General features: G+C 32.0%; 1 protein-coding gene across 1 annotated transcript; it reads left to right on the top strand.

Moving 5' to 3' along the window:
* The first annotated feature begins 10725 nt into the window (after nt 1-10725).
* On the top strand, nt 10726-21279 carry LOC133201053 (uncharacterized). Its single transcript, XM_061336854.1, has 13 exons — nt 10726-10987; nt 13058-13087; nt 13325-13454; nt 13819-13910; nt 14824-14911; nt 16061-16131; nt 16344-16587; nt 16870-16943; nt 17227-17320; nt 18597-18682; nt 19138-19225; nt 19509-20616; nt 21052-21279. Exons 1-13 carry the CDS (start codon nt 10921-10923, stop codon nt 21058-21060), a joined length of 2181 nt encoding a protein of 726 aa, XP_061192838.1. The 5' UTR covers nt 10726-10920; the 3' UTR covers nt 21061-21279.
* The last annotated feature ends 650 nt before the right edge of the window (nt 21280-21929 follow it).

Here is a 21929-nt window from a genome sequence, read left to right as displayed (position 1 = left end):
CGACCTCCCGATCACGGAGCGAGCGCTCTACCGACTGAGCTACCGTGAACGGTAAAATAAAAATGTGAAAAACGTGTTGAAGAAAAAAAAACTATGTATTTTACGAACTCTGATATATAGGAAAGTTTTCTTATAATAGATAGCAATTGATTGCTTTAGCCATTCCTTTTCTAGAAATGATATAAATCTTATGCTCTATATTTTTTTTTATTATTTTTATACCTTTGTGGACATAAATGCAAATACTAGAACACACCTTGACACGCTAACTGAAGTTAAATAATAACTTGTCTCACAGTCTTACAAATTCGATTTTGAAACTAATATATATTGTTTTACATGAGTTTTTGATGCATTTTGAGAGAAATTAAAAGTCATGACTAAAGAGATATAGATCAAGAGAGAGAGAGAGAGAGAGAGAGAGAGAGAGAGAGAGAGGAGAGTTCAGCTGACATTGAAGAAGTACTAATACTTTACAAATGTCAATTATAATTCGCCATTCAGATCAAGTTTTGACGTAACAACTGGACATACTTCTGCCATCTGTGATTAATTAGACTGTGTACATGCAAGCAGCTGCAGGAAAAGTTAAAGTATTTCGTTACTTTAAGATAAAGATCTTTGTCTTCCCCTTTTGGTAAGATGCTTATTCTTTCACCTTATAAGCAAATACAGTCTATCACTGGGTCATATTTTGCCGACTTGTTTCATACTAATTGTTAAACCTTTGTTTATACACTAAATTTGAATAGGGAATTTCCGTCTACAAGATCAATACATAGGGCTCACTGTGGGTGTGACCGCTTACTCCTCCTAGGCACCTGATCCCGGCTTTTTCGAATCTCCAGGGGTCCCTGTTTATGCCCTGTTCAAAGATTTGTATTCTTTTAAATTTTATGAGATTGATCACTGCTCGTTATCCTCACCCCTTTTCACATAATTGCAAGTCCTTTGTATAGATGAATATAGATTTGATATTAATTTTACTTTCAGCTTCTTAAGGATGACGTTTAGGCAGGTTTTTATTTGAAACAGATTGCTAAAACTTTGATACTTAGTTTACTATGGCAGTTTTCTTCAGATTTATTTGTTGAGATTTAAAGCCTTAATGCCTCTTTAATTACACATCAATGACGCAAATTGTAGAAATAGTTTATTAGTATACTAGTCATATTTCTTATCAGAATTTAAAAGGAAATTCATGGAAGATGTGGAGAAAATGAAATACAAGAATCTAAAATTCGTAGTAAAAATTCTTTGATTTACTATAGTAAACTATAGTTAACAATAGTATTTTTGTAAGGGATACTCTGTAGACAATATAAGGCAAGATGAGATTTTTTTTTTTTTTTTTAAATTATCATATAATATAGAGATCATGTTGATTACATAACCGATTTTCATGACGGATAAAATAATCAAAAAGATAGGAAAATTATATAATCATGTATGTATATTCCATTTGATCTTGTTTATTTTGGAAAACGCCCTTATGCAAGTCTTGTCTTAACCTTTTGAAAGGTTCGTGTAGAAAACGCCCCCAAAACAGAGAATCGATAAAAGTCAACTGAAATCATTTAAGAAATAGAGACTCATGAGCGTATTTACGATATGAAATTATAAATTCAAGTAAAAGTACTTTGGCTATTCGGGATTTTTTTGGAGGGAGCACTTTTCTGACAGTAATTTGTCTAAATCTAAATATGACGTGTCTTCATACTTCATGTTTCCTCAATACTTTATGATTTTAAAAGTACAATACGATTGAGGGAATGCTCCTTTGGAACAATTGACACCCTTGTAAGCTTGTAAGTTGAATTTGGATTAGATTAAATCTGTATTATATCCATCATTCGGGAATTACCATATATTCAAAAATTAAAATTGTAATACGTAAACGGTCCAGCGGATAACTTCTCGAAAACAGTAGTTCAGTGTCATTCTTTCTCTGTCAATAAAAATTGATAATAATGATAATAATAATAATAATAATAATAAATACAAATTGAATTCAAATATATCTACTTCAAATGAGTTTTTGTGAAATGTTTAGACTTGGCTCTTCATCTTAAATGATGTCTCTACTTCAATTCATACATGGCTCAACATGAGTAAAATATTCTCTAGGACATAGAAATGTAATAATGAAATTAATTAACTTCTCTAGAGATGTTGACAATGTGATATTAAAAGTAAATAAGGAACAACCTTTGCCAGTACCGCTATTTTTATCATTAACAGAAAGTACCACCAATTGACGTTTTATTCTCTAACATTTAGCGTCTTATATTTATCCCTCTTCCACTTTTACATACTTTACCTGTTCATTTGAAAAAAAATCTTTGTAATTTAGCTAATTTCTATTCTTTTTATATAATTAGTTTCCTCTTTGTAGAATTTCTAGTTTGTTTTCTTTCTTGTGTATCTATTTTCGTAATATGATCATTTTAAGATACTATCATAAAGGATATATGATGTTATTGCAGATTCCACTATTAATCAAACAAACAACAGATATTATTTTGCTTGTTCAATTTGGCGCTTCTGGCCGCGGTGATCAATTTGCTGGGGCTACCACAGGGCTGCCCCACAATCAACAATCAATACAACAAATGTGACGACCCAAATCGGGCGGATCATGCACTGGGTAAGTCACAAGTGCATGAACGTCACCAATTCAATTATCAATCAAGTTCAATCAATCAATCAATCAATCAAATTCAATCAATCAATCAATTCAATATCAATCAAGTCAACTGCTTGTCAATTACAAGCCAATGCACAAATTCAAATCCTGAATTTCAATTTACATGTGCAATAGGATAAACAATGGAATGAGCGTAAGAATATGTGTTGCACTCCTCCAGTTGCGTTGAGGTGCGACGGAATACGCCACTTGCAAGGGCCATGAATACTCGTGTCTACCACGAGTAAACATGGAACTGCAACCGCCACCAATGGGGGTGCCAAGAACCATGGTGACGGCGGCAGTACCTCAACGCAAATGGTCACCGTCGACCAGGGCCTGCTCATTCACCAATACAAGTTATAAAACAAGTGACTTATTAGTCAATTTACTATTCAATGCATTAAAACAAAATATGAATTTAAATCGCCAACAGTCATTCACCTATTCCGTTATAATTATTTTAACAAATGTGTTGAAATGCAATTATGGACTTCCGAGTATAAAACAACTCCCCGTTTAATCTAAAATTGTGGATCCTTACCTGCACTGTATTTCCCGTCCCGTTGGTTTCTTTAATCGTCTTACTTACCTACTAGGCTGTTACTCCTGTTACGCATTTTTATGGCTTTTATAAAACAATTTAAACTATCCTTGCAAGTATTGGTTATAGGTGTACTAAAAAGTTTGGAGTGTATCAGACCCATATTGAACAAAATCGAGAAATTTACGTCACCTCTCAACTTTTAGAATACTTTTAAAACTATATGAGTGTCCTTAACCCCCCCCTTTTCTCATTTCCCCAGCTGCATAAATCGAATTCCCTCTTCGCAATTTATCAAACAACTATAATCCATAGCAAAATTCAAAAAAATAAATCATTGGAATGAAAGAAAGTAAAAATATGTGAGCCTTGTAACAACTACTTAATGGATGCATAAACATGTGCATTTTATAGCCAGCGTTTCAAAGCTATAATAACCTCCCCCGTTGCATCTTGATGGCAAATGTGCTTTAGCGGTTGCTCCCTCATTGTAGTGAATGGGATTTAAATTTTGTATTCTACAAATAATAAAACATATGGGCATGATATACAGTATCCAATACTGACTCAACCTGCTCTCAGTTTCCCTGAAAAATGATAAACGCCTTATATGACTACATTCTAACCGTTAACTTTTTTTTTTTTTTTTTTTTTTTTTTTTTTTTTTTTTACCAATAACTACCAAGGCTTATTAATTTAATCATCACCTATTAAGTGTTTTAAAGTACGACTAATTTTAGCTTTATATAACCTCATGCCATAAGGGTACTTTAACCTATTTCAAACAAAAGAAAGAATACTTTATATCGCTATTACTTAAGGTAATGAAACTCTTTTGCGTTGAAGGTAGGATACGTTGATTAATAGCTGAGGACAATGTGCTATAGCTATTTACTACACTATGAGATTGATCACTGCAGATTTTTAAGGGACATATAAGAAAGAAGCCCTGATGAAATACCTTGCTAAATGTTCGGTGCACCACACTGCTGAAATTAAAATGCTAGCTCTCTTGTGTAAAATTTTTCTGGATATTTCCCTCTAAGTAGACTATTCTAATAATAAGTTTAATCATTTCTTTCTGATAAACGTTATTTTGGAAATCTAAAAACTCCGAATACTTTGACTTGCTTTCTGATGTGCAACCATCGGCATTACATTATACATTCGGCATACTTATTGTTCGTATCATTCCATTGTCGCTAGCGTAAACAATATATGTAAACAATATGTTATGCCCGGAAAATGAAGGGAGATTTATAACTTTTTTGACTTTATCGCAAAACAGAGGCATTATGTTATATAATTCGAGGTAATTGCGAAACTAAATGTTCTGAGTATTCAAAAAAATGTCTACGAGGGAGTAGTTTTATCTCTGGGAAATTTAGGTATAAGCGTGGACCATTGTGTATTACACACAGTTATACATGTATTTGGTAATAATTAAACAGAATGATAAAATTAGTCTCAAGGCTTAAATCCCCATTAGACACTGACAGAGGTGCGTAATAAAATAAACAAGCACCATAAAATATCCGAGAAAACAAAATCTTGAGTATGTTGCAACTCTTTGTCCACGGGTATGTGCGCTGGACAAAACTGGTTTACTTGATAAGGCATACTTCTGGACATATCTTGGATATCCCTTACCAGATTAGCTTAAAATTGAATATCGTAGTTTACCTTAAATAAATGGATCAATATTGTTTTGACAACACATTATTAACTCCTTGGTTTTGACCTTTCTTATATACTAGAAAATTCAATATACTAGTTGATATTCAATATTGCAATTTCATATCAACCTATTAAATCTTTAGATATATACAGTAATTTATATTTAAATGATTATTCGACAAGCTTTGTTTCCCCGCGTTAGCAGACTATCCATTCAAATAAAGCCTGATAAGCAACATACGGAGCAAGTGGTGGGTGCTGCTTATCCGAGTGAGACTCCTGATCAACCACTTTGTTAATCTGCCTATCACAGTGCTCTAATAGCTTAACTAAATATCAGAACTCAATCGATCCGAAGGAGATGAGGAACCAGTTTGATTTTGACCATCTACTTAAAAAATTACCAGTTTACTTGAAATATGCCCCACCCCCCACCCCCCACATACACATACACACAAAGACTGCTTAACCAAATTATACTTTCCCTCATAATGTAATCTAATAGTTGCAATTAATTGTAGCTGGATTAGGATAAATACATCATTTGCCAATGCAACTTTTATATCTAGTTGTAGCACAACTGCAACATTTCCTACTTATTTCTTTTTTGCAAATCTTTAATTACTGTTCTAATGAATTACTGGGGAAGTGATAAGGTCATGCTTTGATGGAAAGAAATCTTGTTCCCACTGCAGCTGTTGACTCACTGATAAAGCTGTCTTAAAAAAAATTAAAAATGTTGACCTGTTTTTGGTAATGTAGTTGAAATAATTAATCATGGTAACATATATCTGTAATCACTATCACATACTTAAGGTTTTTTATTGTACTTACTGCCTTTTGTACCAATATCATTTGCTCCTTGCTTGTGTCTGAACCCTGCAAATTTGCATACCTATTCTAAAGCATATGAAGAATACATTTCCACAGCATTGCTACGGTTTAACTGCTCACTGTGAGACAAATGCTTGCAAAATTAATAAGAAATGTTTTCATCCTATTTCAATAAACTGTGATTTTGCTTTCATTAGTTGGATTTTTATGCAGTAATTGACCATGTGGACCACATGAGTTCCCATATGTTGTGTAACATAATATACAAATTAACTCCCCTCCCATTATGTAATAGGAAAATCAGTTCATACAATATCACCAATAAAACCTTAGACCTTTTTGTTTTCTTGGTAACATGTTCTATGTAAATGCCAGGATAACATGAAAAAAAAAAAAATTAAAAAAATTGGAAAAGAAAACAAACAGTACTCTTCCATACTTTTTCAAAAGACCAATAAACAAATGAAACGTTACAAGTCTGCAAATAGAGCATAACACTATTACAACTTAATAAATCTCCTCTCAGTACATACAGTACTTTGATTACTTCAAAAAGTGAAAGTGCACAAATTCTCTTGAATGCTTTCTCCGCTTTAACGACGATTACATTTTGTAAAATGCGAATCAATAAACCTCCTTCAAGCACGATAAATCTATGTAGAAAACAAACTCAAATCCGTCTAATAAGCCCGGCTTCTTAGAATATTCCGTGTTTTATGAAATTACCCCCCCCCCGTTATAGCTATGATGGACTCGAAATTTAACAATTTGCTCCTAAAAATAATTACTCAAGTTAAACAATCCTTTGACCCCCAAACTGATCTTAATTTATTCCTTTTATCTGTAACTCACACATTACAATATCGCGTAAAATCAATTCAGTTTACGAAAAAGTCTAATCAGGCCAAATCCAAAGTCAAACTTCGCCATCGATACGTCTAATTTGCTTTGAAACTACAAACCTCAATAGTTATACTAAAAATCAAACTTATTTGATTTAAAAAATTTAAAACATTGCCACAATTTAACTCCCAAAAATTTTCCATGACCTTACCGTTTAATCGATTCTTTGAGAAAGGAGGTAGAAGAGAACTTACTATTAGACTATATACGAATAGACCTCAATTATCCGGAATGATAGCTTGTGACTAAGGGTGAAAATCTATATTTATCCGAATGTACGTAACTTATACGGAATAGATAAATATTACTAGGGTTACTGAAATAAACTCACTTATCCGAGACCAGGCTCGTATAAGTGGTATTATTGCACTCGATCTGTTTCACATTCAAAGTAATGGTTTTATCATGAAATATAGTTTTCCAGATTGGAAAAAAAAAAAAAAAACGGGTACTACCAAATTGATACAATAAGTTATGAAAAACTATGTTATGATCTTTCAGTTTAACAGGGCATTATTATTTTTTCAATGCAAAATGTAAAGTATAAGTTCATTTCAATCCAGTTTCTCTCATTTTGTTTGGATAGGACTTGGAAAAATGTAAGTACGAGCAATTTGCCTTTTTTTAATTTTTGCAATGCAATGTCAGAAAACATAAATTATGATATCAATTACAGCGTTACATAATCACTCGATGTGTCCAGATGCTGATAATAGGTTCATCAAACCGTATTGGATTTGGCATGACTGTCTCCTAATCAGATGTCCATTTTGTTTGTCTAGCTGTTTGTTCGTTATCACAGCTCCAACCTTGACTACACCTGTTTCCCTTGTCATTATGGTGTGAAATGATTTCGCCTCATCACTGTGTACCCGAACGATTTAGGTCAAATATACTACGCAGCACAGTTAAGGCTGCAATAAGGAGGCGGGGCCTACGGGAAATGGGAAATGCGGGAAATACGGGAAATGCTTACTATGACATCACACAAAAATACATGTTCTTCAAATTACCACAGAATGAAATGATACGCTATTTTAAACTGTTGGATAGCTTTAAACTACATCAATCCTTACTTTTGCATGTATTTTTGTCGTTGGTTAAATCCCACACAGCAGTATATAAACAATTCATTGATCGCAATGCACTTGTCAATGTGACGTCATATCGTAAAATTTGACGCAGTTTGTATGCAGTGAGAGGCGGATCAAGTTATATTTTATACAATGAAAAATGTGTTTTGTAATTAAATAAAATATTATTTGCAGATATATAAGAGGCCATTAACTTGGATGCAATGTCTTTTTTATGATTTTATTCATATACTTCCCGTACATTTCCTAGACAAGTGAAACTGCCGTACATTTGTATGCAGATTCATTGAAGGGTAATAGAAGGGTCGTAATAAGTCGATATATTGCAAGGGCATACCCTCAATGAATTATGACAAGCTTTTACACATAAACTCAAGAGGTATGAAGATATTTGAAAAGTGCTGCGAACCTGATGAAATCTTGCAAATGAATTAATTATATCTACATTTAATGTACTTGACCAGCAAAATATTCAACATACGGTCTAACAAATTTAATTTTAGCAATTATATAGTAGAATCTATATAGGTTCGCAGCACTTTTCACAAACTACAAAAAATGTTGAAAAAAAATATAAATTAAACTTAGATTTTGAACTTGGTTATGCCCTTGCAATATTGGAATTTATAGATGACCTCAATACTGCAGATATATTTCCTAAAATCACGTGACTGCCACATTAAGTGACAAATTTAATTAAGAAATATAAACGTCCTCAACATGTAGTTTTCAGCCACATTACATTTGTCCGATAATAGTAAAGGCCTAAAAAGAATCGCCCATCCTTGTAAAGAATGTATTTTCTGTCTAAAAAATTCGCCGATATTTTCATTTGGCACCTTAACTGTACTGCGTATGGTAGCGAAAACTCATCTAGGGTATGACCTCTGAACCTTTGATAAGAATGAATTTAAAATGTGTCATAATTTAGGTATTGATCTATAGTTTTTTTTATTACTATGATTCAAGGGCATTTCTCAAAGGTCATGTGGATGATCAAGGATATACATGTACAGTGGCTGCAACGTTATTGTTGACAAACCAATCGTGTAGAATCGTTTGTGTAACGTGCGTGATCGTTCGTGTAACGTGCGAGATCGTGCGTGTATCAGACTCAATCGTTTGCGGTTTTAATCGTGCGTGATCGTGCGTTAAGAAACGTGTAACTTTCGTTTTGTAAGTTTTATCGGAATGTTATTTGTTATACAAGTATTTCGCTTGCCTTTTTTTTTTAATCCAAATAAAATAAATGAATCGCGATTTAAATAATTGAAAGCAGAACGAACTAATTATCGCGTGGATATAAGCAATATAGTAAGTCGTACAATATTGTGTTTTCGTCAAATAGCGTGATTTTTTGTGATAAACCGTATTTAGATGTTTTAGGATTTTTTCTCTGATGTTAATTATGTTTACTGCTAATTATGTCAAGATATTTTTAAAATCAATAGATCAAAAATAGATATTTTTGCAAATAAATAAATAGATAAACAATTCTCAATGCTAACAGAAATATTTAGTCGGCGAATGTAGATCTACATGTACACGACATGATTGTCGGGGTTTCGTTTATCATTGCTTATCTCTGGAGCTTAGTTTTAATTATTTTTATAATTTCTGCAGATAAATGATTTGTAAAATAATTGTTGATTTTAGAGATTCACAAATGGAAACGTGGATATAACTTATAATACAATTCATTTTCATTCCATTTTTTTTTTCAAACTTATCCCTTTCTGCATATTATAAAACCAATTGAATCAAAACTCACGGTCCACCTACATGTACATCTTCTGATAGAACGAAAAAAAAAATCAGTTTTCTTAAGTCGGAGAATTACGTAAATAAATATTTGTAATATAAAATAATTAATTTGTCTTACGTGTATTTAGTTCCAGAAATATCCATTTCCATTTTTTTTTCATTTTTCAAAGTCGATGAAATAATATCAATATTAATTATTTGAAATATAAAATAAGTAGTAAGCCTTATTTCGTTTTGAAAATACCCATTCCTAAAGAATTTGAACTTCACGGCGTGAAGAATCGTGCGTTTGCGTTAGCAATCGTGTAAGATCGTGTAACGTGTAGAATCGTGTGCGTGAAGGATCGTTCGTGTAACAGATTTTATCGTGCGTTAATCGTGCAGAATCGTTCGTGTAACGTGATCGTTCGTGTGTAAGTTGTCAACAATAACGTTGCAGCCACTGTATATAGACACTTTGTCCAACTCATTACGCTTACCGTTAATTTGAGTGGTTTTCAAGACTAGTATTGGTTTTCACATGACCTTATTGTGACGACCTTGACCCAAAGTCGTATTTCAAACGCTAATATGATGAAAATATTATATTAAACTTAATAAGCCTTGTTTAATCTTGTCAGTTATATTGTGTAAAGGACATGTCAAGGTCATTAATGAAGGACACTAGATTAATTTATTAAGAAATTATTATTATATACATATATCAGCTTCTTTCGCTCGATTTTCAACGTTTCATTTTGGGATTGACTTAATTTATTTATTGATTAAAAATTGCTATTTTTAATTCTTCTGTTAAAATTTCGAGTAATGAGATCTAAATTAACCATCTACTTTTGGTACTAACATACAGAGATGGACATTGAAAATAAAAATCTTAGAGATAGAGCAATTGTCAAATTTGTAGAAAAATTAACTTTTCTTAATTAATAAACATAATTAGAAATTCATTTTGCATAATTCCATCTTTTAATGTATTTTAATTACTATGCATGCAGTTTAACCCTCTATGTATTTAATTAAAGAACAAATGGTGTTTTGCATAAAAAATGCGAACTTCCTGATACCTATTTTTAGCCAAACTATGACGGGGAACATCGAGTAGGGACTATCTCCTATCGGCCCTGGAGTGGCGCGCGATTGTGACGTCAGAGACACTTAACATCAGGAAAAATATTACAGGTGTCATTTTCGTATTTACATTCCGCGCGTGATAATAAATGTAATTGCGTGACGTCAGAATAAACATTATATTAATTCATGTGTGAAATAGAAACAAAAATTGTTTTAAAACACAAAGGAAATCACGTGCTGTTGTTAGAAGGATCTAAATATCGTGGAATATAACTTTTGACCATCTTATGTGTGGAAAATTAATCTGTGAAATATAATTACTACCGGGAAAAAACAAATTTTTTATAATGGATTTCAAAGAAGAGATACGGTTGTGTTTTTTATTTACGGTTGTTTTGTTAACATGCTTGTCAGGTAAGTGAATATATATATATACATGCACATGCATTTGTTGAATGCCCTGAAGCGACAACTTTACGACTCCGAAGTTGTTATGTACGCATGTGTCTTAATTGTCTATTTTCACACGTGCAAAAATTATTATTAAATTCGCTTTGGAATCTATATTCAACATAGATTAAATGAAAACATACGTGGAAGTTTTATAATCCCTGTACATAAGAAATTTGTTCAAGTATAAACTTGGACTTATTGTAGGCCAAAAACCAAATTATTATACCGTCTAAGTACGAAAATCCATTCCCGGTTTAAGCTTAGAGTTCTTTTTTATAATGAAATATAGAGATAACGAACATTATGTGAGCTCCAAGTCAATTCTAACATTACAAATCAGGAGCACAGCAAACACGGACCTCTAAAACATTAGAGGTGGGATCAGGTGCCATGAAGGAGTTGTTATAGTTAAACTAATACTTGACACAAAATTTTCAAAAGTTGCATAGTATTTTTGATTTGTCATAGATTACGACGGTTTAAAAAAGATTTCAATATATTTAGATATTTTCCTTATCCCAATTTGTTTTAATTTTTATACCGATTTCCTTTGTAATTTGGCATGAAGTGTCTTTTTCTTGAGAAGATTCATTACATGTAAGAGAATTCTACCATCGCTTATCAAAAAGATCAGTTGATGTCCTGCTTTCGAAATTTTCTGGGGGCGTTGTTAAAATTTTTGAATCTAATTACTTTTTTTGATAATAGTTAACCAAAAGTAAGATACGTTTTAAAGAATTAAAGTTTATTATGTCACTATTATGAAAACTGTTTTTTTTTTTAAAAAATCTGTTTTCAATTATTCAAATGTGAAAAATGATTTTAAAGTAAATTTACATATCTTAATGTTTAAATGTTTCATATACTTTTTATGAATTAGTTCTTATCAACACGATGTACTACGATATAGGCACCTATCTCGTATTAATTGAATATTAATGTTTTTGTAATAATTAAGATTAAAAAATTTAAAATTCCAACATGTAGTCCTTTTACCAAGTTTTCCCTACGGCCTTTTATGCTATAGCTTATTTCTCCAGACAATAAATGGTTTATATCGAATATAATTAAAACATTATTAATGAATTTTCATATTCTATCCTGACTGTGGTTTTTGCGTTGTCAAATCATATCGTCAGTCAGTTAGCCGTGCCCATTTGCGGATTGGTCAATAACAATCTCTTTGTTTTAGCTTGACGGATTTCCCCCTCAGTTTTGCGGTAATAAAGACGCCGTCCTTAACTTATCAGTGTAAATACATGAAATCTTCATTTATGTCAAGGATTGTCAAAATATGTTCTAGTTTTTTTCTAAAAACCTGTCCCAGATTTCAAGAAAGATATGATTTATTAATGTTAGTTTTATTGATTAGTCGAAGGATTATCAGACTGAAGGCAAATGACGTCACAATAAAGAAAAAAATTTTTTTTAGCCCTCTCGTTATTTGATTGTAAATGAAAAGTATTCAAATATATGCATCATTCCGCATTTGCATTAACAAAAAATACATATTAATATTTTCATATCCCCCCTTAGAAAGAAATAACAACGAATCTGAACGTCGATAGGAGTACAACATATAGAATACTTCCTCAAACGAACAAAAGGTCATTTTTTTAATGAAAAAATAATTGTTCAAAATCATATTTCAAACACGTCATAAAACTTTGAAGACTTGTCTAAAAGATTCCATGCATAAAGATCATCAGGATGAATGCATAATTAAAGATTTACAGTTAAATGCTTAGTCGATGTATTTAACTTGCATCATTTAAGATATTGTTATAAATGAATAAATAAAACAAAAATATTAATCCGTTCATCTTCACATCCACTGTCATCAATTTAATGTGAATCATCTTGAAAGAAATTAAACTTATAAGGATAAGAAATAAATTTCCTTATCAATCTTGGAAACCTTTTGAACTTAAAACACGCCAATGAACTAACCGTCCGTCCCTTGTAAACTTATTGCTTTATTTATTTCAGTTGTGAAGCATGTGAATAAAAACATATTCCTCTATATTTCAGATAATGTCTCAGGTCAACAAAGGACCACAGGTACCTTTTTATCATATTCAATGAACAGATCTATCGACCAAATTTCTATCATTTTCTCCTTTTTAGACGAGAACGCTTTAAAAAGTCGTTAAATATTAATGTCTTTGTCTATCAAATAAAACAAAACCAAAAAAGTATACTAACAGTTCAATTTAAAAAAAAAGTTCAATTATTCACATTGAATGCTTTTGATTACGTCGTTAATTTTGTGCTCAATTATTGTGACGTTATTGACAGAGTGCAAGAACTCTGGAGGTGCCTATGCGTGGTTAAGCTGTCTCATCGCCAAAGCAAACAAGGATATGTGTAACCCATCAGGATGTGCCCGGTATGCAGGAACGGAATTCGAAAAAGACCTTACATGCACGTAAGTTTTACAATGAAGGAGGGTAAATGGTTGTGGCCATTTAATATTCGTTTTCACCCTCCAAGCAAACGGGAGTTTGTTGATTCTAACTTATATGTCTTGTAAAATTAAATGAGTAAGATAGCTTGATGAAAGCGATTTTTTACTGTATTAACATGTGTAAATATAACGATCATTGCACATGTATGTTCTCTATTCTATATGCTTTAGAAAAAAAAAAATGTGTACCACAGCAATTTTTGGGCATAATCAAAAGGAATGAAACATTTTTAAAATTACTTTCCTCATTCGAATGAAATGAATACAAATGAGAAGTTAATTATGAAGAAAAAAACACACCCAAGAATGAATTCTTGAAATGCAGATTTCAGAAACAGAGATGTGGGGGATGTGTCCCACAGTACAAACTAAACGGAACAGAGGTCAGCTGTAAAGCCTTGGAACAAACAGGATATGGTAAGTTATACAGTAGCTCAATGATATAATATCCACTAATGCTTTGAAATTAATAATAATATAAGATTTACTCTTCTGATATGAAATTCACTCATGATGTAACCCCCACAGATGATATACAAACCACTTATAGTTTAATGAAAAATACATTCAGAGCTGCATCCATGAAAGTATACTTCTTTTGTTTAATATTTAGTAAAAGGTTTCTTACATATGAACTCAAAAAGATCATATTAATAAATGACAGCCATTTTGACCCACACATAACTCTATTTATATCATTGATTGTTTTTTCTTTCCTTGGTTGTAAATATGTTTTGGTTAAATTGTGATACATATATCACTCCCGAGAAATTGTCAACGAACGTATTAAGATCTCTGGATTTGATGTCGCTAGTGGTCGTAAGCAGCTGTATAACTCATTTCAAGCTTTTCAAGAAAGATGATTGGTTGATGATAATTTGTAAGCAATATCGAAGTATTTTGTTTCCCTCTTTAAAGGGAGAAAGAACTTCTTAGAGACGAAATGATAGATAATGATGCCTATTTTATTTGTAATCATATATCTTACGTCAATGTAAAAGGTGAAGAAAACGAACAGTGATCAATCTCAAAAATTCAGTAAACAAATCGAGTCATGAATAGAGCAAAAACAGATCTTGGGAAATTCCAGAGGCGAGATCATGTGCTTAGGAGGAGTAAGCATCCCCTGTCGATCGGTCACACCCGTGATGAGCCCTGTGTATTGATCAGGTTGACAAAGTACTCCGTTGTCAAATTAAGTATAAAAAATGACCTAATAAACGGTATGAAGCTTGTTAGACAAAATACGACCAAACGATAGATTGCATTTACAAATAAGGTCATTATAACAACCCTAAATCAATCTGAATGCAATTATGTTCAATTACAGAGTGTGCACCTGGTGTCCAGATGGAAGTCTGCAACTTAGACGCTTGCGTAGCAACTCTCTGTCGACCATATCTCACAGCCCCCTGCAGGTAAACATTTAATGTAAATTTTGGACGGTACAAATTTTGATACACCAGATGTGCATTTCGACAAATCTTGTCTCTTCAAAAATCAATGAAATTTTCACAGAATCAAGAAGAAAATATCACTAAGTGATGGTATCAGTTAGATTAAATTTGACCGTTTTATATTAGAGGCAAGGTCAGGTCAAGGTCAGTACTTTTTCCCTGGACATTAAGAATAAAAAAATTACTGTTGCCAATCATGCGATGCCTACATCTATTTCAATAAATTAAAATTTTTTTTTTTTTTTTTTTTTTTTTTTTTTTTTTGCATAAAGAGATATTACCATATAGGGTCTATAAGATGATATTATCAAATTGAAATAAATAATTTAACTAAAATGGATATTGGCTAATCCGAATTTTCTCTATTTTTCTTAAAATTTTAAGATATTTTAGTTATTTTTATATGCCTCCTATAGTTAAATTTTTCTTATTTTCACATATGGTAAAGTTGTCACATAAAGTTTTGACCGTTTACTAAGAGAGAAAAAACACTTTTTATGGATTTTTGGATCAAATCTGAACTTAAATTGGAAGCTTTTAAAAGCTAACATAATTGTAGTTTGTTTGGAAAATCATATATATTTGATATATTTTAAAACTTTAATCCCTTATTATTAATTTAACTTACATTTAAAAATTTTCTCCAAGTCTTTGATTGTGTAAAAATTATAACTAAATTCATTTTTCTATAATTATTTTGAAAGGCAGAAAAGAAGATATTTTCATACGCCGCCATTCCGCCAAAAATATGGTCCCTAGTAGATTTCAAACTCAGTTTACCATTTCTATTTAAAGTTGTACAATTGTGATGAGGAATGGAAAATATGATCTTTTAAAACTCTTACATCTAATATATAAAACATATAAGCAAATATACTTTGAATATTTCATCTAGTCAGAAACCAGACAAGAATCCCTCCTTAAAAGAAAATTTAAAAAAAAAATGAAGTGCTGAAAAAAGGGTGCCGAAGACATAATGTGTTGTTATAATATTATTTACAGACTTGACGTAAACATACGATATTTGATTATGCTATGTTCCCTTGCTCCCGAAGGCTCTTCAACGTTGATCTTTGAACTGAAAGGCTCGTTATGTTTTGTTTTTATCAGGAACAACTTCTGTGGTGGCTGTTTTGCAGAATATGACGTAGATGGCCAGTGGCGAAGATGTCCAATTGAAGGTAAGGTACAAAGGGAGAAGGAATTGTACATCTTATACCTTTTTTTTTTTACATGGATTCAGTCGTTTTGACAATTGTTTTTTGAAGGAAAAAAAGAGATCATTTTCATCAGAATATAAGATTTATCCTTTTATTGTACTCAGATTTTAAAGGGAATTTTTGCATGGACTTCGTAGGTTGATGTTACAAATAGAATGATTCCTTTATTGCAGTTTCTGCAATTCAGCCTGACAGTCCTGTAATTCCTGGTCAAACGTTGGAGGGTTTTGCTGATGTAGCCGCAGCTCCAGCTTTTGCTAGTTCCGCCGTAGTACCACAGGGGCCAATCAGAAGCGAAGTAAAGCCAAGAGACCCAATCATTCCAACAACTTGTCCAAATGGAGAACTGCCATGGGATTGTCCAGCAGACGTGTGCACTAACGCATATTGCGCTGCATATCCACAAGCGAAGTGCCGGTATGACAGAATGTATATGTTTAGTGATCAACATTATGACAAACTTTCATACAAATCATTTTAAAAGTAGTCAATCTATAAAGAAATATTGATATTCTTGCCATAGAGTTATCTTCCTTACATGGAGTAGTTGACCTTTCCTCTAAGGTCGGAATCGTTGCTGAAAAATGTTGAAGATGATTTGCAACCTATTTGATTTTTAATTATCTATTTCAAAACTTTAATTGGGGGAAAATCAAAGAAACTTTGAGACATGCCAATTGATTTTCAATTTTCTTGCAGGATAAATAACTGCGGAGGATGCTCCCCTGAGTTTACCACCGGCATTTATCTTATACAGGATTGTAACTCGAGAGGTAAACCGATTAAAATGTCTTACATGTTTCAACTCCATTATTTTATCTTCATTCTTTTTCAATGAGTATCACTAGGATTTTGCATATTAATAATTTAACTTATTAAGCTCTATACTTCCCCAGCACTTTAAAAGATGAAGCAGACATATGTTTTTCTTTTGTTACTTGTCAGTCGAATTTTGATTAGATTAAAAAAAAATGTACACCAATCAATTACTGTAAAAATAACTTTGACGTCACAATGCATTGTCTCTCTAAACACTCTTTGTATATTGTTTTTCAGAATGCCCAAAGAATACCCTTGAGATGGTCTGTAAAGATGACCCCTGTAAATATTCTACCTGCAGGAAGTACGAAGACAAGAATCCAGTATGTAGGTAAGAACATAAGTACTTTTTCCGAAAATGTGATCAGACAGACCAGATTTGGATATATTAATTGTAGACGCATCATACATTCATATAAAAATCGTAAAGCAAAGAAAAAGAAAAGATTTCCTGGTGCAAACCAAAAACCTGCAAAATAAAAATGCACAGAATTTTGATTTCAAAGTAGCTCTGCGGCCCATCGTCTATTTTTATTTATACATGTACATTGCTTTCCAAAAAATGTAAAATCACTCATTTTCGTGGGTTCAAATTTTCCTGGTGTTAGGAAAAAGATATAGCCCACAGGAGTTTGATTTCTTGTATGAAGAAGTGTATAGTGAGTACTATTGAAATTAACATTTAGGGGAGAACATGAAATCGTGCCTCATTTCACACTATGAAAACAACAAAATAGAAACCACCATAAAGATTAGTGATTTCATAGTACGTTACATGAATTTAGCGACATTTTATTTGTTTGTTTGTAAATTACAGAGCTATCTGCATAGTTTGTCGTTAATATCAAACAAATTAAGACTCATTTCTATATTTAATTCAAGTCAATTTGAACAATTTGAAACCTAACTCAATAACTTCATAGTTAGGTTGTATTTAAGTCAACCGAACAACCCCATTCTGTTGAAAGAAGGGATATTGATCAATTGAATTTTAGATGAAAGAACATACGTAATACTTTAACTTTATAAACCCTGACGTGTTTGAACTAGTCTTTTGAAAGACAATAAGGAATAAATTAATATTGGGAATATCCACGTCTAAATTCTCGAACGGTGAATTAACGTTACAAATAAAGATAGATCTTTAATCATTGTCTAACTGTGTTGAACTAAGAAATTGAAAATTTAACATTTGCCCGATTGTAATATAAATATGATAGAACTTAGTTAAATTCAATGATTAATATTTCTCGATTCATTTTTAATTTTCATTTTTGCTTTAAATATGTTAGAAATTCATCATCATCATCCAAAAAAAAAAAAAAAAAAAACAAAAAAAAAAACAAAAAAAAAACAAAAAAAAAAAAAAAAACAAAACAAAAAAAAAAAACAAAACAAAACAAAAAAAAAAAACAAAACAAAACAAAACAAAGAACCCCCTCACCCCCCCCCCCCCCAAAAAAAAAACAAACCCTCAAAACGAGAGAAAAAGATTTCGTATTTTTTCAAATACCACGTTGTTAACTATCTTTCAAGGCCCCCTCAAAAATATAATCAGTAACTTATAAGATCTTTAGGATATATTTCCTCTTAAATTCTAATTTTAGACCCAGTCGATGTGGAGGATGCAGAGCTATGTGGTATGTCAATGGGGAGGAAGTTGATTGTTACGAACAATATGGCGTCGATGTCCGTAAGTACAGATTAATTTTTGTATATCTCCTTTAGTTGACACATTTCAAACATAAAATTTTCCTGATTTGTAAGTCATATAAAACTTCATGAAAATGCGTCAACATAAATTGAAAGTTGAAAGTCAACATTTCGCAAGTTCTATGGTCGATACAATGACCTTGTCAGCAAATACAATCTATCATCAAGTCGAATGCTGACTGACGTTTTTCATACTAATTGTAAGGCCATTTTTACACATTTAATTGTCTACGGGTTTTCCGTTTGCCGGTCGACAGGAGATGCTTACTCCTCCATGGCACCTGATCCCACCTCTGATGTTTTAAAGGTCCATGTTTGCTCTGCTCCCGATTTGTTTTGCTTCAATCGACTGTTCATTATCTCTATATTTCATATATGTCCCTAAAATTTCAAATTAGGTGTAAAGTTTTATTTTTAATCATCTTATCTTTCTAGCCTGTCCAAATGGAGAGAGAAGACAACAATGTCCAAAGAGTACATGTAGATTTAAACACTGTCCTGTTGATAGAAGTATCACATGTGTGTAAGTAACAAATTAGGTCTTTAATTATCATTTTGTAGGTAAATAAGAGAGAGAGAGAGAGAGAGAGAGAGAGAGAGAGAGAGAGAGAGAGAGAGAGAGAGAGAATATATTAGGGTTTATTAATACAAATTATCTGAAAATTACATTTAACATTCTTAATTCCTAGCTTTTGCCTCTCATCATTAAAATCAGTAATGATTGCAATGTATACAACTTGGTGCACGTTTGCTTTGATTTTTCTCAATAAAATGCATTTATTATATGCCTAACCTTCTTTATTTAGTATTAACAATTGCGGTGGATGTCACAGGGAATATCAAAAACGCACATCAACAGGAAAAACTATCATAGTTGATGAATCTAGATGCCAGGGCTGGTGGAACTTGCAAAGTGGACAGAAAAAGAAGAAGCCATTTTTGTCCAAAAAGCGACCTCTTCCGCGACCAATAAACGAGATATCTCCAAATGAACTCGACCCAATGGCAAGAAGAAACAATGAGCGAACCGTGAATGCCATTAATAAATTTGAAGCAGCACCAAAGGGAAGCTTAAATATGGAAATAGAGCCAACACCAGGAGCAATAGCTAAAGCATTATCAAACGGAAATATTATTCAACAAGGAGTCCCTCCACCAATTCCAGCAAATCTTATGGAAGAACATGAATTAGGAATGCAGCAATTTATTCCAAAGTCAAACTTTCCGGAAATTCCTTCAGGTCCCACTGCAGATCAGGTTTTAGAAAATCCTTTGCTCAATTCCCCTATTTCACTTAGTAACATCGATTCTCCACCAAGTAACGTTGCTCTAGATTATCCGAAAGACAAGGGTACCCAAGTTTCTGAAAAAGTTGGACATTTATTAGGAAAATCTGGAAATTCAGGAAATACACAAATCCTTGAAAATCCTCTAATTAATGACAAAAATTCTCAACTTTATCCCCCAAACAAAGATTTAGTCGGTGTTCAAGAAATACAAAATCCATTATTGATAAATCAACAACCGAGGTCAAGTATTAATGCAGTGCCACTGGAAAACATCGCACCTTCCGTCCCTGCTAGTGACTTGTCTGTTGAAATACTTAATAACCCAAACAAAAGAAAGCTGGGATCTATTCATTTTAATGATAAAGTTCCATCAACAGTCCCAGAGCAAATTAAAAAGTCAATGCAAAGAGACAGGTTTAACGTTGGTTTTCTTGATTCAACAACAAGAGCTTTTCCTTCCGATCGAAATAATAGACGAACCAGACGGAGATTTAAAGCAAAAGAAAGAGGTGCCAAAGTATCCAGTATGAATTTCTGGAAGACGGATATGCAGTTACCACCTGCTTTCTTTGAATTTATGCTTCAAGGAATGGGCTTTCATGGGATTCCACTGGAAGGTTTACAGGTAAACATTTCAATATTTAATTATTGTATTTTATTTTTTTAATCTTTAAAACAAATTAATGTTTATAGGGTGATGTCTATATGAAAAATATTTGATACTTTTTTCAGTTAAATTTACAAGTGTTTAGATTTGAAAAAATTCAAAGAAAAAAATTCGTACGGTCGATTTTTATTATCCCGTGTATTTCTTAGACATCAATAGACTTCGTTATCTATAACTCAGATACCAAAAAAAAAAAATGTTTTCCAAATCGTACCTATATAGAACAAAAACAGATGATGTATTATAATACACATTGTTTATCTTCAGAGAATTGATAAAAATATATTTTAAAGAGGGCATTTATACATGTAGGTATTGTTCTTTCCGAATCTTTTTATCTTTTCAAGCTTTTATTAAATATAAGGAAATAATGTGAAACAATTTTTTTTCCAGAAAATGTGATTTCCATTAACGTGTACCAGTCAGCCATTTTGAAATCCAGAAATCCATTAGAAATCTGATTTGAAACAAACAACAGACACATAAGATTCCAGTGACAATGAAGTTAATGCGTGTCTTAGATTTTGTTTACTTAGTACAAGGATATTCTGAAGCTTAAATACATTTATTTCTCATAAACACCTTCAAATAATACAAAAAAAAAAAAAAAAAAAAACAACATTAGGAACAATTGCGATAAATGAATGGTACTTTGGTTGATGCTTAAGTCATCCATTACCTGTTAATTTAAAAAATGAGGAATCAAAAATAGTTCACCCTTATACGCTGAGCACAATTGCATCTCAGGATGATGATCAGTTCAACCTATCCAGACAGATATAAATATGTAACATCGATCAACAATAAGGCCAGATGTCAAAGCTAATATACTTGTCAATTGTGTGACATACAATTAAGAAGAACTTACCCAAACAATTTTAAAATTATTTATTCATTGTGATTCTTTCATAAAGTTTTCATATTGGACAATGATTTGTCTAAATGATTGGCCCGCATAGTTTATTATATATTTGTTTTTATTTCATAATCATTTTCATCTTCTATATTCACTAAAGTGAATAGAGCATCATTCTCATTTAAATAAAATAATTTCATTATGCTCTGCATGAGTTATGACGGAATGAAATGATTAAATATGTTTCTCACTTACACCATACGGTGAACATATTTGATAACCAACTGCAGGATCGAAAGACAGGGTCAATTTTGATGGTGTTATTCCCGATTAAAGTTTGTGAGAAATTAGAAAATGGTGATCTGGAAAAATTATCATTTACAACATGGAATAGCATACTTAATTTCCAAAACAC

The sequence above is a fragment of the Saccostrea echinata genome, unplaced genomic scaffold, assembly GCF_033153115.1.
Source record: "Saccostrea echinata isolate AGI-Se365-2 ecotype Australia unplaced genomic scaffold, CSIRO_AGI_Sech_v1 ptg000042l, whole genome shotgun sequence".
Taxonomy (NCBI): Eukaryota; Metazoa; Mollusca; class Bivalvia; order Ostreida; family Ostreidae; genus Saccostrea; species Saccostrea echinata.
This window is presented reverse-complemented; position numbering and strand designations above follow the sequence as displayed.